The sequence below is a fragment of the Rutidosis leptorrhynchoides genome, chromosome 2 (assembly GCF_046630445.1).
Source record: "Rutidosis leptorrhynchoides isolate AG116_Rl617_1_P2 chromosome 2, CSIRO_AGI_Rlap_v1, whole genome shotgun sequence".
Classification (NCBI taxonomy): Eukaryota; Viridiplantae; Streptophyta; class Magnoliopsida; order Asterales; family Asteraceae; genus Rutidosis; species Rutidosis leptorrhynchoides.
In genome coordinates, this window is record NC_092334.1 from 327516445 (window position 1) to 327531941 (window position 15497).

The 15497-nt window shown below is 34.6% G+C and overlaps 1 protein-coding gene across 1 annotated transcript; it reads left to right on the top strand.

The window, feature by feature from the left end:
- Window positions 1-6207: 6207 nt before the first annotated feature.
- Window positions 6208-8119, top strand: LOC139888810 (uncharacterized). The gene is made up of 3 exons (XM_071871797.1): window positions 6208-6543; window positions 6843-6866; window positions 7997-8119. The coding sequence occupies exons 1-3, from the start codon at window positions 6208-6210 to the stop codon at window positions 8117-8119; spliced, it is 483 nt and encodes a 160-aa protein (XP_071727898.1).
- Window positions 8120-15497: the final 7378 nt, after the last annotated feature.

A 15497-nucleotide genomic window follows, 5' to 3' on the forward strand; every position in this document is an offset into this window, starting at 1 on the left:
ACCGTTTTCGCTCTAGAATCTTCGTTTTAGCTCCGTTTTACTTGATTCTTTTTGCATCGCCTTCGTAATTACTTAATCTACAAAATCAACTGAAAAAGCAATAATTTTGCTGATAAAGTTTGAATCTTTATTGTTCTAGGGCTTAATTTTGGGGGTAGAAATGTGACTTTTTGGCCGATATCACAAAGCGATTATTTTTGCTATATAGTTTGAAACTTTATGGTTTTATGGGCTAATATCGGGGGTAAAAACATGACTTTTTGGCTGATATCAAAGGTTTGGGTGTTCAAGATAATGATTCGGTTGTTAAACGTTTAAAGGTATGTTTCAATTTAATAGGTTACCTTACTATTTTTCTACCCTTTTATCATTCATAAATGTTTTTTTTTGGAAAATAAATTTTAGGTGAGAGATGAAATATATGTTAAAAGCGTTACAAACAACAAGGTAGCAAGAGGACAGTTGGTAAGCATGGATCCAACTATGGTTGTTTTGCAGACTGAACTTGGAGCTGGTTGGTGTGAGGTAGAGCTTCAAGTGGCTATCGAAAGAAATGAAGTTTTGTTTAGGCCATTTTAGTATATGAGATACATTCATGATGTCATTGGTACGTATATTGCTTGGCCTACTGCTTTGATCGAGGTATGTCTTTCTTAATTTTGTACTAAAATTATGATTCATTATTATAATGTACACCTTTATGCTTATACATGGATGGTTTAATTGTAGGTGGCAGATTTTGATGAGTGATCAAGATAGATGGTGGCGGTTTGAAGAGTTTGTGTGTTTTGTAATGTTGGCCGGTTTGATTATGAATGTTTGAAGATGAATATTGTTTTTTGAGTTTTTGTTTTTGAGACAATGATCTGTAATATGTTGATGTTACCTAGACATGTTCTTGCATTTGTGGTGTTGAAACAATATTATAATATGTAATCTATAATATTATTTGGATTGAAACAACATTATGTTTAATATTTAATATTTGTTTTGTAATTTAGAATTTATTGTAAATGTAAAGAATAATAAATTGATGTAGCAAAAGAAAACCATATCCGAACTGGGACCAAAAGGACAAAATAGCTAAAGCAGGCCTGAAAGGCCCAGATAGCTGAAGCAGACCCGTAAGGGACATATAGCATAACCGAGACCAAAAGGCCCAGTAAGCATAAACGGGCCAATTAGCATAACCAGATCCAAAAGGCTCAATTATCTGAACTAGGCTAGAAAGGCCCAATTACCATAACCTGGCCCAAAACCTGAAATCGACCCGAATATCCGAACCGGATATTCGAAACTCCTATTACTTGTTAGGACCCTTTTTTTTGTACGAACGTATACTTATATTAGGACCTTTTTTGTGGTACAAAATTAACATCTACTTATATTAGGACTCCTTTTTGTGGTACTTAATCAACATATAGTTATATTATGACCCTTTTTTGTGGTACTAAATTATATTAGGACCCTTTTTTGTGGTATTTAATTAATATCTAGTTTTATTAGGACCCTTTTTTGGGGCACTAAACTAAATTAGGACCTTTTTTGTGGTATTAAATTATATTAGGACCCTTTTTGTGGTGCTTAATTAACATCTATTTATATTATGACCCTTTTTTGTGGTACTCAATTATATTAGTACACTTTTTTGGAGTCCTAATATGTTCTAATAATACAAATTTATGTGTCATAGTATATTATAAAGGGTCCTAATATGTCACTCTATAAGGACCCTTTCTATGTTGTTAATAGGACTCATGAAAAAGGTCCTATGGCCGTTAGGACCATTTTTGGTTAATAGGACGTCCACCTATACGTCCACTGGTTTGAGAGTCCTATCAGGCCAAAGGTCCTAAGAATGGGCTTTTTAGGACCCCTTTGGGGGTCCAAAGATAACAGTTTCCTTGTAGTGAGTTGAAAATTCCAGAGTGGAAATTGGATCATATTACGATGGATCTTGTGACAAAATTTCCCAGAACTCATAGAGGTAATGATATGATTTAGGTAATTGTTTATCGACTGACGAAGAGCGCACACTTTTTAGCAACAAAGGAGACAACCTCGTTGAGTGTTCTGGCCGATTTGTGCTTGAAAGTGACAGTTAGTCGACATGGGGTTCCGATATCTATCGTATCCGACAGGGATTTTAGATTTGTGTCTAACTTTTGGAACAGTTTATAGAAAAGTTTGGGAATGTGGGTATATCTGAGTACATCGTATCATCCATAGACCGACGGTCAGAGTGAACGTGCAATACAGATACTAGAGGATATGCTTAGGTCCTGTGTTAGAGTACGGTGGTCCGTGGGATATACATTTGAAATGTCCCGTTCATATTGATTATAAACGTTCCATATTAATTGATTTCGTCGCGAGGTTTTGACCTCTATATGAGACGTTTTTCAAAGACTGCATTCATTTTTAAAACAACCATAACCTTTATTTTATCGATAAAGGTTTAAAAAGCATTACGTAGATTATCAAATAATGATAATCTAAAATATACCGTTTACACACGACTATTACATAATGGTTTACAATAAGAATATATTACATCAAAAATAAGTTTCTTGAATGCAGTTTTTACATAATATCATACAAGCATGGACTCCAAATCTTGTCCTTATTTTAGTATGCAACAACAGAAGCTCTTAATAATCACCTGAGAATAAACATGCTTAAAATGTCAACAAAAATGTTGGTGAGTTATAGGTTTAACCTATATATTATCAAATCATAGTAATAGACCACAAGATTTCATATTTCAATATACATCCCATACATAGAGATAAAAATCATTCATATGGTGAACACCTGGTAACTGACATTAACAAGATGCATATAGAATATCCCCATCATTCCGGGACACCCATCGGACATGATAAAATCGAAGTACTAAAGCATTCCAAATTCCAGAATGGGGCTTGTTGGGCCCGATAGATCTATCTTTAGGATTCGCGTCAATTTGGGGGTATGTTCCCAAATTCTTAGGCTACCAAGCTAAAAAGGGGCATATTCGGCTTCGATCATTCACCCATATAATGTAGTTTCATTTACTTGTGTCTATTTCGTAAAACATTTATAAAATTGCATGTATTCTCATCCCAAAATATTAGATTTTAAAAGTGGGACTATAACTCACTTTCACAGATTTTTACTTCGTCGGGAAGTAAGACTTGGCCACTGGTCGATTCACGAACCTATAACAAATATGTACATATATATCAAAGTATGTTCAAAATATATTTACAACATTTTTAATACGTTTTAATGTTTTACGGCTCTATTGAGTCGACTGCAATCGTCGATTTGTTGGCGACTTGACTGACTCTTAGAACCTAAATTAAATTTCAGGCAGGATTTAAAACCCATGGAAATTTAATTCTACTATTTTCATGGCGTCTAAATTTGATTTAAAACCCATGGAAATTATTATTTTTTATATAAAAAAAAACCTTTTTCCGACTTAAAGGCCGGAGGTCCTCTCGGAAGCAATCTCTTTATCCGTCGAATAAAGAGAGGGATGACTTTCTCTACTCTTGAGAGTGTTTCACTCTGGGTGGAAAAATACTTGTCTTTATTCTCGGATAGGGGAAAGATTTTCTACATATTACCTCCCCCATACACCACTCATGTGGTATTGGGTTTTGTTATTGTTGTTGTTGTTTAATGTTTTAAGTTTATTAAGTCAGCTGTCCTCGTTAGTAACCTACAACTAGTTGTCCATAGTTAGATGTACATAAATAAATTGATATATATTATCTTGACCCAATCCACGACCCAGTGTATACACGTCTCAGGCTAGATCACAACTCAAAGTATATATATTTTTGGAATCAACCTCAACCCTGTATAGCTAACTCCAACATTACTGCATATAGAGTGTCTATGGTTGTTCCAAATAATATATATAGATGGGTCGATATGATATGTCAAAACATTTGCATACGTGTCTATGGTATCCCAAAATTATATAATATATTAGAATACATGTATAATACAATATAAGTTAGCTAGGATATGATTAATATAGATTTGTTACAATATTTCCCGTAGCTACGACAATAAAAAAAATATCCAATCTTGTATTTCCCATAACTTCTTCGTTTTAAATCCGTTTTGAGTGAATCAAATTGCTATGGTTTCATATTGAACTCTATTTTATGAATCTAAACAAAAAATTATAGGTTTATAGTCTGAAATATAAGTTACAAGTCATTTTTGTAATAGTTAGTCATTTCAGTCGAAAGAACGACGTCTTGATGACTATTTTGAAAAACATACTTCCACTTTGAGTTTAACCATGATTTTTGGATATAGTTTCATGTTCATAAGAAAAATTATTTTCCCAGAAGAACAACTTTAAAATCAAATTTTATCATAGTTTTTAATTATCAAACCCAAAACAGCCCGCGGTGTTACTACGACGGCGTATATCCGGTTTTACGGTGTTTTTCGTGTTTTCTGGTTTTAAATCATTAAGTTAGCATATAATATAGATACAGAACATGTGTTTAGTTGATTTTATAATTCAAGTTAGAATTATTAACTTTTGTTTGCGAACAAGTTTAGAATTAACTAAACTATGTTCTAGTGATTTCAAGTTTAAACCTTCGAATAAGGTAGTTTTATATATATGAATCGAATGATATTATGAACATCAATACTACCTCAGATTTTGTGGATAAACCTACTGGAAATGAGAAAAATAGATCCAGCTTCAAAGGATCCTTGGATGGCTTGAAAGTTCTTGAAGCAGAATCATGACACGAAAACAAGTTCAAGTAAGATTTCCACTCGAAATAAGATTGTTATAGTTATAGAAATTGAATCAAAGTTTGAATATGAGTATTACCTTGTATTATAAAGATATCTTACTGTAAATAAGAAAGATTTCTTGAGGTTGGATGATCACTTTACAAGATTGGAAGTAAGCTAGCAAACTTGGAAGTATTCTTGATTTTATAAAACTAGAACTTATAGAATTTATGAAGAACACTTAGAACTTGAAGATAGAACTTGAGAGAGATCAATTAGATGAAGAAAATTGAAGAATTAAAGTGTTTGTAGGTGTTTTTGGTCGTTGGTATATGGATTAGATATAAAGAATGTGTAATTTTGTTTACTTGTAAATAAGTCATGAATGATTACTAATATTTTTGTAATTTTATGAGATATTTCATGCTAGTTGCCAAATTATGGTTCCCACATATGTTAGGTGACTCACATGGGCTAATAAGAGCTGATCATTGGAGTGTATATATCAATAGTACATACATCTAAAAGTTGTGTATTGTACGAGTACGAATACAGGTGCATACGAGTAGAATTGTTGATGAAACTGATCGAGGATTTAATTGTAAGCATTTTGTTAAGTAGAAGTATTTTGATAAGTGTCTTGAATTCTTTCAAAAGTGTATGAATACATATTAAAACACTACATGTATATACATTTTAACTGAGTCGTTAAATCATCGTTAGTCGTTACATGTAAATGTTGTTTTGAAGCCTTTAGGTTAACGATCCTGTTAAGTGTTGTTAACCCATTGTTTATTATATCAATTGAGATGTTAAATTATTACATTATCATAATATTATGATGTATTAATATATCTTAATATGATATATATACAATTAAATGTCGTTACAACGATAATCGTTACATATATGCCTCGTTTCGAAATCCTTAAGTTAGTAGTCTTGTTTTTACATATGTAGTTCATTGTTAATATACTTAATGATATGTTTACTTATCATAATACCATGTTAACTATATATATATATATATCCATATATATAACATCATATAGTTTTTACAAGTTTTAACGTTCGTGAATCACCGGTCAACTTGAGTGGTCAATTGTCTATATGAAATCTATTTCACTTAATCAAGTCTTAACAAGTTTGATTGCTTAACATGTTGGAAACACTTAATCATGTAAATAAAAATTTCATTTAATATATATAAACATAGAAAGGTTCGGGTCACTACAACATTTGTCTTTGATTGAGTTAGCCTATAATACTTATCATTTAAGTATTGGGATGCCGCCTTATGAGATGATGTATGGTCGCAAATGTAGAACGCTGACTTGTTGGTTAGAAGCAATTGAGAAACAGTTTGCAGGCCCATAATTAGTTCAGATAACAGCCGACAAGGTAGTGATAGCACGTGAAAAGTTGAAAGAGACACGTGACAGACATAAAATGTATGCTGATCCACGTAGACATCCGGTAAACTTTGAGGTTGGGGATAGTGTGTATTTGAAAGTTTCACCGTGGAAAGGAGTTATCCGGTTTGGTAAACGGGGTAAGTTAGCTCCAAGGTATATTGGGCCTTTAAAAATTATTCAAAGGGTTAACGACCAGACAGTTGTATTAGAGCTTCCGACAGAGTTGATAGGAATTCATAACACATTCAACGTGTGTTACCTTAGAAAGTGTAAGGTCGACGATGAAACGCAAAAAGTTCCATTGAGTGATTTGAGGGTAGACTTGAATCAAAAGTTAGTTGAAGAACTTGTTAGAATTGTCGATAGAAAGGTAACAAAGTTAGGAAAGAAGGATATCCATATGGTGCTTGTTCAGTGGAAACATAGTTTAGGATCGAATCTTACGTGAGAGACTGAAGAGCCGATGAAGGCTCGTAGTCCACATCTGTTTAACTATGACCAGATTCCGAAGATGCAATCTTCTTAAGGGGGTGGATTTGTAACATCATCAGATCGGGCTTAGATGTAAAATGACCTTTCTCCCCTTAGGCATAATTGTGTGACTAATTATGCTTTTATTTTAATTGAATATTTTAATTTTGTGTTATTTTATTATTTGGTTAATACCAGATTGTAACAAGGGTCACAGAACAGGTTCGTTTATTTAATTTGGACTCCGTTAGGGCTATCAAATTAAGTACAAAAGTTATCAGATAACTGGTAAATACCCGTGTTTGAAGGGGAATTGTGTTTAACACGGATATATAAGCAATACACCAGCTATTTCTCTCATTTGTTCTTGAAACTTCTAAACAACACCGTACCAAACTCTCACCACTTGGAAACCCTAGATCTTAATCTCGTTTTTAGATTTGCTATTGTGTTGTGAGGTTTGTTACTACCGTTTTCGTGATTATTTCAAGGTAATAATCCATGATTTTCAGTTTCAAATTGATGGATTTATATGGTTTTAAATTAGGTTTTGTCAAAATTGGATTTTAAGTCAAATCTAGCTAATTTGGTGTTGTTAATGCTTGAAACTAGAGGGTTTAAGTCCTTAAATGTTTTTCTAACATGTTGTGTGTGGATTTTGGGTCAAAAACATGTCTGGAAACAAGATTGAGTGATTTTGGTTCGAAACCCATCAGTTTCTGCTACTGTTGCTCGATGAACACAATTGTACAAATGCATCTTGCAACCGTACGGATACAACATGCAACCGTACGGGTGTGCGTGCAACCATACAGATGCAGTAGTGTTTGTGCAACCAGGCTGTGGACTTGCAACCGTACAGATACATGATGTAACTGTATGGATGGGCTTGTAACCGTATGGATGCATCTGCAACCGTATTGATGTAGATCAGTGTTGTATTGTTGTTTAATGGATGTTTTCTAGCTGTTATGCTGCCCGCGTGTCTTATGATAATCAGAATGTAAATTTCGAAAATACATAAGTGTTAAGAAGACTTTAAGTGACACTTTTAATACTGATTTGCTGTATTGTGCTGTCTCATGCTAACGGACAGAAACTAACTATGTTTATGGTGTTCTTAGGTGAGAAAGACAAGAACGAGGCTAAGTAGTGAGAATCTGAGTAGTTGTTGGTATTCGGTGAGTGGATCTATCTCCGGATAGAGTATTAAGTAGCTGGCACGCTACTTGTTCAGACTCTTTATTATTATGTTTATGTTCAGTATGATTGCCATGTGCAGTTAGATATTTCCATGCTAGTTAGGACAATTACATGACTGATTATCTGTGATCTTATGTGTGCACTGTTAGTTTGGACACCAAACGAGGCGGCAAGGTTGGGAACCCACCGAGGCGGCAAGTCAGGGTTTATTTGAGGTCGACCGTGGTAGCCTGATCGGGTCAAGACGTTTCTCTCTGTTCAATGTAGCATAGAAGGAAGCATGTGTTGCGTCTGGACGGTTATGTAGTGGATTCAGTAAAAAGGACTATCGGTAGATTGTAGCCTGAAAAGCAAAGTCGTGTGCTCGTACAAGCCGTTGATCCGTATATTCTCAGTTGTTGTTATATGCTAGGTCAGGACGTTAACATATTTGTGACCCTTGCATGTTTAGTTGCTTATGCTTGGTCCATTAGATAGTATCCATTCACTTAGCAGTTGTGCTAATTCCCCAACATTTCCACCCATTTGTAAGACCCTGTTTCAGTTCACTCTTGTGCAGTTGATTGGGACGTCGTCCAGGTGGTGGGACGCCGTCCAGTAAAGAAAGACTGGACGCCGTCCAGATTATTGGACCCCGTCCAGATGAACTGGCAGGCCAGCTGTGCAGTTTTGTTATATTAAGAGGGGTATTTGTGTCTTTTCACTTGGAACCAGATTTGTAGCCATATTATCAGTTTGGGATTCAGTTTTGGATCACTTTTCACATCCACAAACACTCCCACTTCATTCTTAGAGAGAGAGAGAGAGTGATTCTAGAGAGAGATTTGGAGATTTGGGAAAGAAAGAGCTTGAATCGATCGAAGGTCCGGGTTTTAAAGTTGTTCCTTTCCTTCTTGGCTACGTTGTGGTAGTATTGGTAAGTTCTAACACCGAATTTCATTTGTTGGATTTGATATTCAAAGTTAGCATTTTGATTGTGTGTTCTTGAATAAGACCCAGTAGTTGATAAATGGGTGATTTAACTAGTAAATGGTGTTGATGATCATTATTGGTGGGTTTTGGATTGGATGATGAAATTGATTAGTTGATAATCATGTTCGGGTGTTAATATCACTAGTTAACTTAGGTTATAAGTGATTAAATGTATAAGCTTGCAAAATGGGTGTTTTGACTTGAGATTAGGTCAAAATGGGTTTTGTGTCAAATGATGCAAGTAATGTGTTTTGATGATGAAACCTTGAGTAAAATGAGTTGTTGGAACATAGTCACTAGTCGATTGTGATTATGGGTGTTTTGAGCGAGATTTGACTTGGACAAAGTGGAAGTAAATGCAAATGGGTCAATATTGAACTTATTGGTGTTTTGGATATAAGCTAGAGTGTTTAGATTATTTGTTGTGAACTACTTAGGTGATTTGCATTTGGATGATTCGGAGCTCAAACGGGATTGCTTTTTAAGTAATCGAGGTGAGCGGAATATTTATACGTTTATGTATATAATTTGGTTGCTTGTGTGCGGCGTGGTATGTGATATCAGTTAGGATTCACTTTTCGGGGACCACAATTGGGTTGAAAAATATAGTGAGTGATATCCGTATGGATAGCTCTTCGTTGGCTATATTTGGTTTGCGTTATGTGGTAAGTGATATCCGGAAGGAATGACTCTTTGTCGACCACGATTGGAGGTGAAGCATGTGATGAGTGATTAATGTTTAACCTATTCATCTTCATTGGTCACATGTGTGTGTTTGGTTATGTAGCGAGTGATCAATGGTTGACCTATCACTCTTCATCGGCTACATGTGTGCGTTTAGTTATGTGACGGGTGATTAATACTCGACCTATCACTCTTCATCGGTCACATGGGTATGTATGGTTACGTGGCGAGTGATTAACGTTCGACCTATCGCTCTTCGTCGGCCACCTATGTGTGTTGGGGTAAGTGGTGAGTGTTATCCGTTTAGGGATCCTCACTTCATTGGCCACTTATCGTAGGATGGTAAGCGGTTTCGCTTTTCGTCGGCCATCCTTGTGATTGAGGTAAGTGTCAATGTTTCGGTTGCACTTTTCGTCGGCCTCATGGTGCGTAGTGGTGAGTGGTTAACGTATTTGACCTACCGCTCTTCGTCGGCCACGTACGCGTTGCGATGGGTGGTGAGTGGTTAACGTATTTTACCTACCGCTCTTCGTCGACTACCATCGATTCGAATGTCGACATTGTGTATGTTGGGGTGTGTAAGTTTCACTAGTATTATACGTTCTATTGCTGAGGTCTCTATGCTAATGGTGTTGACTTGTTGTACGTACGATTATATGTTTATTGCGGTTTGCTAATGATATTGTATTGTTTGTGTAGGTGTATGCAAGTGATTGAATTATGTATGTATCCGTATAAGTATTGCATTCACTAAGCATTAGCTTACCCTCTCGTTGTTTACATTTTTAGGTTCGGAGGCGGACGTAGCAAGGGTATGCTCGGAATTAGATGATTTTCCCTTTTGATGTTTGCTTGGATTATATTTGGATTCGGCTGGGTAGTTTATCCCCAAACATCATGCTCGTGGTTTTGTTTAGAACTTAAACTCATTTGGGTCGAAATTGCTACTTTAACGTAATTTGGGTCGATGTGGGCCCGGTGTTGTAAAACTTAGTTTTATGATGGAAATCTCTTAGTTTTAATTATTATGACAGGTTGTGAAAACCGTTTAGTTTAAAAGTGTCGGGAAGCGGGTTTTCTGCTCTCGTGATTTGGAAAAACTGATCAGAAACTTTCAGTACATTTGGACGCCGTCCAAAAGTCTTGGACACCATCCAGGTCTTCATTGCTGGAAGCCGTCCAGATAACTGGACACCATCCAGATACACTGTCACTCAAATTATTTTTAAGTCGTGGTTTCGGTTGGATAACGGGTTGGGTCGTTATAAGTGGTATCAGAGCATGGTCTAAGGGATTTAGGTGACTTTAGATAGGCGCCTAGACTTAGACTTTTTGTGTGTGCTTATTTGTTGCGGGACTTGTAGGATTACGGGTCAGTTTGGGTTTTAGTTAGTGCCTTAGAGAATAGGTGAAGTAGCTATGTATTGATTATGTTGTTAGTAATCATGTTGTTTTGTGTTGAACATCTAGCGAAATGGTTGTTGTATTCATAAGCTCGGCATGGCGTGTGAGCGTAATAATGCTTCGCGACCATTATTACGGTTGCAAGCCAAGTCAAGTAAGTGATGTACAACAAGTATTGAACTAGATGGGATGTGCGAACGGTGGCGTAATTATTTGATTGTGATTATTGTTCGCGACGTTTTATATAATTTATTCGTGTTGCGTTCCTAACCGAGTTCATTTCTTAGAATGATGACGAGGAACGGACATGATAATGGTGATCAAGGCGAGGACTCCGAGTTCACGGCTAAGGTAGAGGCCATCTTCGAACGTCAAAAAGCGGAGTTTCTAGAGGACGTTAAAAAGATGTTCTTAGATACGATTGACGAGCAAGTAGTCAATATAGTCAAGGAACAAGTTAAGGTTGTTCTCCACAAAGATAATATAGGAAGGTGAGACTTCTACTACAAAAACTTCAAGGATGCTCAACCTCCCACTTTTAATGGTGAACGAGATCCGCTAAAGAGCAATCGTTGGATCTCCGATATGGAGGGGTCTTTTCGTACTAGTGAGTGTAGTGACCCGAACTTTTCCATGTTTATGTATATTAAATGAAATTGATATTTACATGATTAAGTGTTTCCAACATGTTAAGCAATCAATCTTGTTAAGACTTGATTAATTGAAATAGGTTTCATATAGACAATTGACCACCCACGTTGACCGGTGATTCACGAACGTTAAAACTTGTAAAAACTATATGATGACATATATATGGATATATATATATATATATATATATATATATATATATATATATATATATATATATATATATATATATATAGTTAACATGATATTATGATAAGTAAACATATCATTAAGTATATTAACAATGAATTATATATGTAAAAACAAGACTACTAACTTAAGGATTTCGAAACGAGGCATATATGTAACGATTATCGTTGTAACGACATTTAAATGTATATATATCATATTAAGATATATTAATACATCATAATATCATGATAATGTAATAATTTAACATCTCTTTAGATATAATAAATAATGGGTTAACAACATTTAACAAGATCGTTAACCTAAAGGTTTCAAAACAACACTTACATGTAACGACTATCGATGACTTAACGACTCAGTTAAAATGTATATACATGTAGTGTTTTAATATGTATTCATACACTTTTGAAAGACTTCAAGACACTTATCAAAGTACTTCTACTTAACAAAAATGCTTACGATTACATCCTCATTCATTTTCATCAACAATTTTACTCATATGCACTCATATTTGTACTCGTACAATACACAGCTTCTAAATGTATCTACTATTGGTATATACACTCCAATGATCAGCTCTTAGCAGCCCATGTGAGTCACCTAACCATGTGAGAACCATCATTTAACATCTAGCATGAAATATCTCACAAAATTACAAACTAATGGAGCCCATATGGAGACTAACATTCACGTGAAGTATGCTGTACACAAACACTTTCATTTTGCAACTTACATGCATCAAACTACTCTCTCTCAAGTGTTCATCCATTGTTCTAAGTGTTCTTCATCATCTTCATCAAAATCTAGCTCAATCTAGTTCATAAATCCATACATAAACAAAGTTATAAAACAACTACTCAAGAACACACCAACAACACTTCCAAGTTTGCTAGCTTACTTCCAATCTTGCAAATCCACTTTGAGTGATCATCCAATCTCAAGAAATTTTTCTTATTTACAGTAAAATATCTTTCTAATACAAGGTAATTTCAATTTCTATAACTTTAACAATCTTATTTCGAGTGGAAATCTTACTTGAACTTGTTTTCGTGTCATGATTCTACTTCAAGAACTTTCAAGCCATCCAAGGATCCTTTGAAGCTAGATCTATTTTTCTCATTTCCAGTAGGTTTATCCAAAAAACCTGAGGTAGTAATGATGTTCATAACATCATTCGATTCATATATATGAAACTATCTTATTTGAAGGTTTAAACTTGTAATCACTAGAACATAGTTTAGTTAATTCCAAACTTGTTCGCAAAAAAAAGTAAATCCTTTTAACTTGACTTTTAAAATCAACTACACACATGTTCTATATCTATATGATATGCTAACTTAATGATTTAAAACCTGAAAACACGAAAAACACCGTAAAACCGGATATACGCCGTCGCAGTAACACCGCAGGCTGTTTTGGGTTAGTTAATTAAAAACTATGATAAACTTTGATTTAAAAGTTGTTCTTCTGGGAAAATGATTTTTCTTATGAACATGAAACTATATCCAAAAATCATGGTTAAACTCAAAGTGAAAGTATGTTTTTCAAAATGGTCATCAAGACGTTGTTCTTTCAACTGAAATGACTACCTTTACAAAAATGACTTGTAACTTGTATTTCTGACTATAAACTTATACTTTTTCTGTTTAGATTCATAAACGTAAGTTCAATATGAAACCATAGCAACTTGAATCACTCAAAACGGATTTAAAACGAAGAAGTTATGAGTAAAACAAGATTGAGCAATTTTGCTTGTTGTAGCTACGTGAAATTTGTAACAAATCAATACAAATCTTATCCTAGCTAACTTATATTGTATTATACATGTATTCTAATATATTATGTAATCTTGGGATACCATAGACACGTATGCAAATGTTTTGACATATCATATCGACCCATGTATTTATTATTTGGAACAACCGTAGACACTCTATATGCAGTAATGTTTGAGTTAGCTATACAGGGTTGAGGTTGATTCCAAAAATATATATACTTTGAGTTGTGATCTAGCCTGAGATGTGTATACACTGGGTCGTAAATTGATTCAAGATAATATATATTGCTTTATTTCTGTACATCTAACTGTGGACAACTAGTTGTAGGTTACTAACGAGGACAGCTGACTTAATAAACTCAAATCACTATAACGTAATAAAAAAATGTTGTAAATATATTTTGAACTTACTTTAATATATATGTATATATTTGTTATAGGTTCGTGAATCGACCAGTGGCTAAGTCTTACTTCTCGACGAAGTAAAAATCTGTGAAAGTGAGTTATAGTCCTACTTTTTAAATCTAACATTTTTGGGATGAGAATACATGCAGTTTTATAAATGTTTTACAAAATAGACACAAGTACGTGAAACTACGTTCTATGGGTGAATTATTAAACCAAATATGCCCCTTTTAGTTTGGTAATCTAAGAATTAGGGAACAGACACCCTAATTGACGCGAATCCTAAAGATAGATCTATTGGGTTCAACAAACCCCATCCAAAGTACCGGATGCTTTAGTACTTCGAATTTATCATGTCCGAAAGGAGTCCCGGAATGATAGGGGATATTCTATATGAATCTTGTTAAGGTCGGTTACCAGGTGTTCACCATATGAATGATTTTTATCTCTATGTATGGGTGTATATTGAAATATGAAATCTTGTGGTCTATTATTACGATTTGATAAATATATAGGTTAAACCTATAACTTACCTACATTTTTGTTGACGTTTAAAGCATGTTTATTCTCAGGTGATTATTAAGAGCTTCCGCTATTACATGTTAAAATATTGACAAGATTTAGTGTCAACATGCTTGTATAATATTGTTTAAAACTGCATTCGAGATTTACTTTGTTGTAACATATTAATATTGTAAACCAATATGATTGGTAGTGTGTAAGTGTGATATTTTTAGATTATCATTTCTGGATAATCTAGGTGGTGTCCTTTTAACCTTGTCGATAAAATAAAGGTTATGGTTTGTTTTAAAAACGAATGCAGTCTTCGAAAAAACGTCTCATATAGAGGTCAAAACCTCGCAAAGAAATCAATTAATATGGAACGTTTATAATCAATATGAACGGGACATTTCAGTGAGTGCCCTCTCGATAAGAGGACGAGGTATGGTAGTAGTATGTTGAGGGGTGACGCCAAGTTGTGGTGGGATGCAAAAATCCAACTCTATGGTGAGGAACAATGTATGGAGTTCACATGGGACGAGTTCAAAACGGAATTTTTCAAGGAATATTGAACTTCGACTGATATTTCTATGCTTAAGGACGAGTTGCGTGCTTTGAGGCAAGGGTCAATGGATTTAAACACTCGCAAATCCATTTTCTTATCGAAGACTATGACGATCACTCCAAATCCATATGGACGAACACGTCATTCATCGATTTCATTGCGAGGTATTTGACCTCTATATGATACGTTTTGTAAACATTACATTCTTTTAAAAAGGCACACCATAAATGAATATTTAAATCAAAGGTTTTCGACATCTGATGATTTCTACATATAGACAATCACCGTAAATAATAGTTTACAATAGTACTTCTGTTGACAATGCAGTCAAAATAAGATACATGGTGATGATTTGGTGAATGCAACGTTTTCTTGAAAAATATGCCATGTAAGACTCCATGCACATAGCTTGTCTAACATATAAGCAAACAGCGGAAGACTTCTAGGGAACCTGAGAATAAACATGCTAACAAGTGTCAACACAAAGGTTGGTGAGTTCATA

Excerpts from the sequence above, each read along its gene's own strand:
- LOC139888810 (XM_071871797.1), top strand. The coding sequence starts at position 6,208 with ATGTATGCTGATCCACGTAGACATCCGGTAAACTTTGAGGTTGGGGAT. Across the intron at positions 6,544-6,842 it reads TTAGAATTGTCGATAGAAAG|ATTGTAACAAGGGTCACAGA; the intron begins GTAACAAAGTTA and ends GGTTAATACCAG. Across the intron at positions 6,867-7,996 it reads TAACAAGGGTCACAGAACAG|TTTGGACACCAAACGAGGCG; the intron begins GTTCGTTTATTT and ends GTGCACTGTTAG.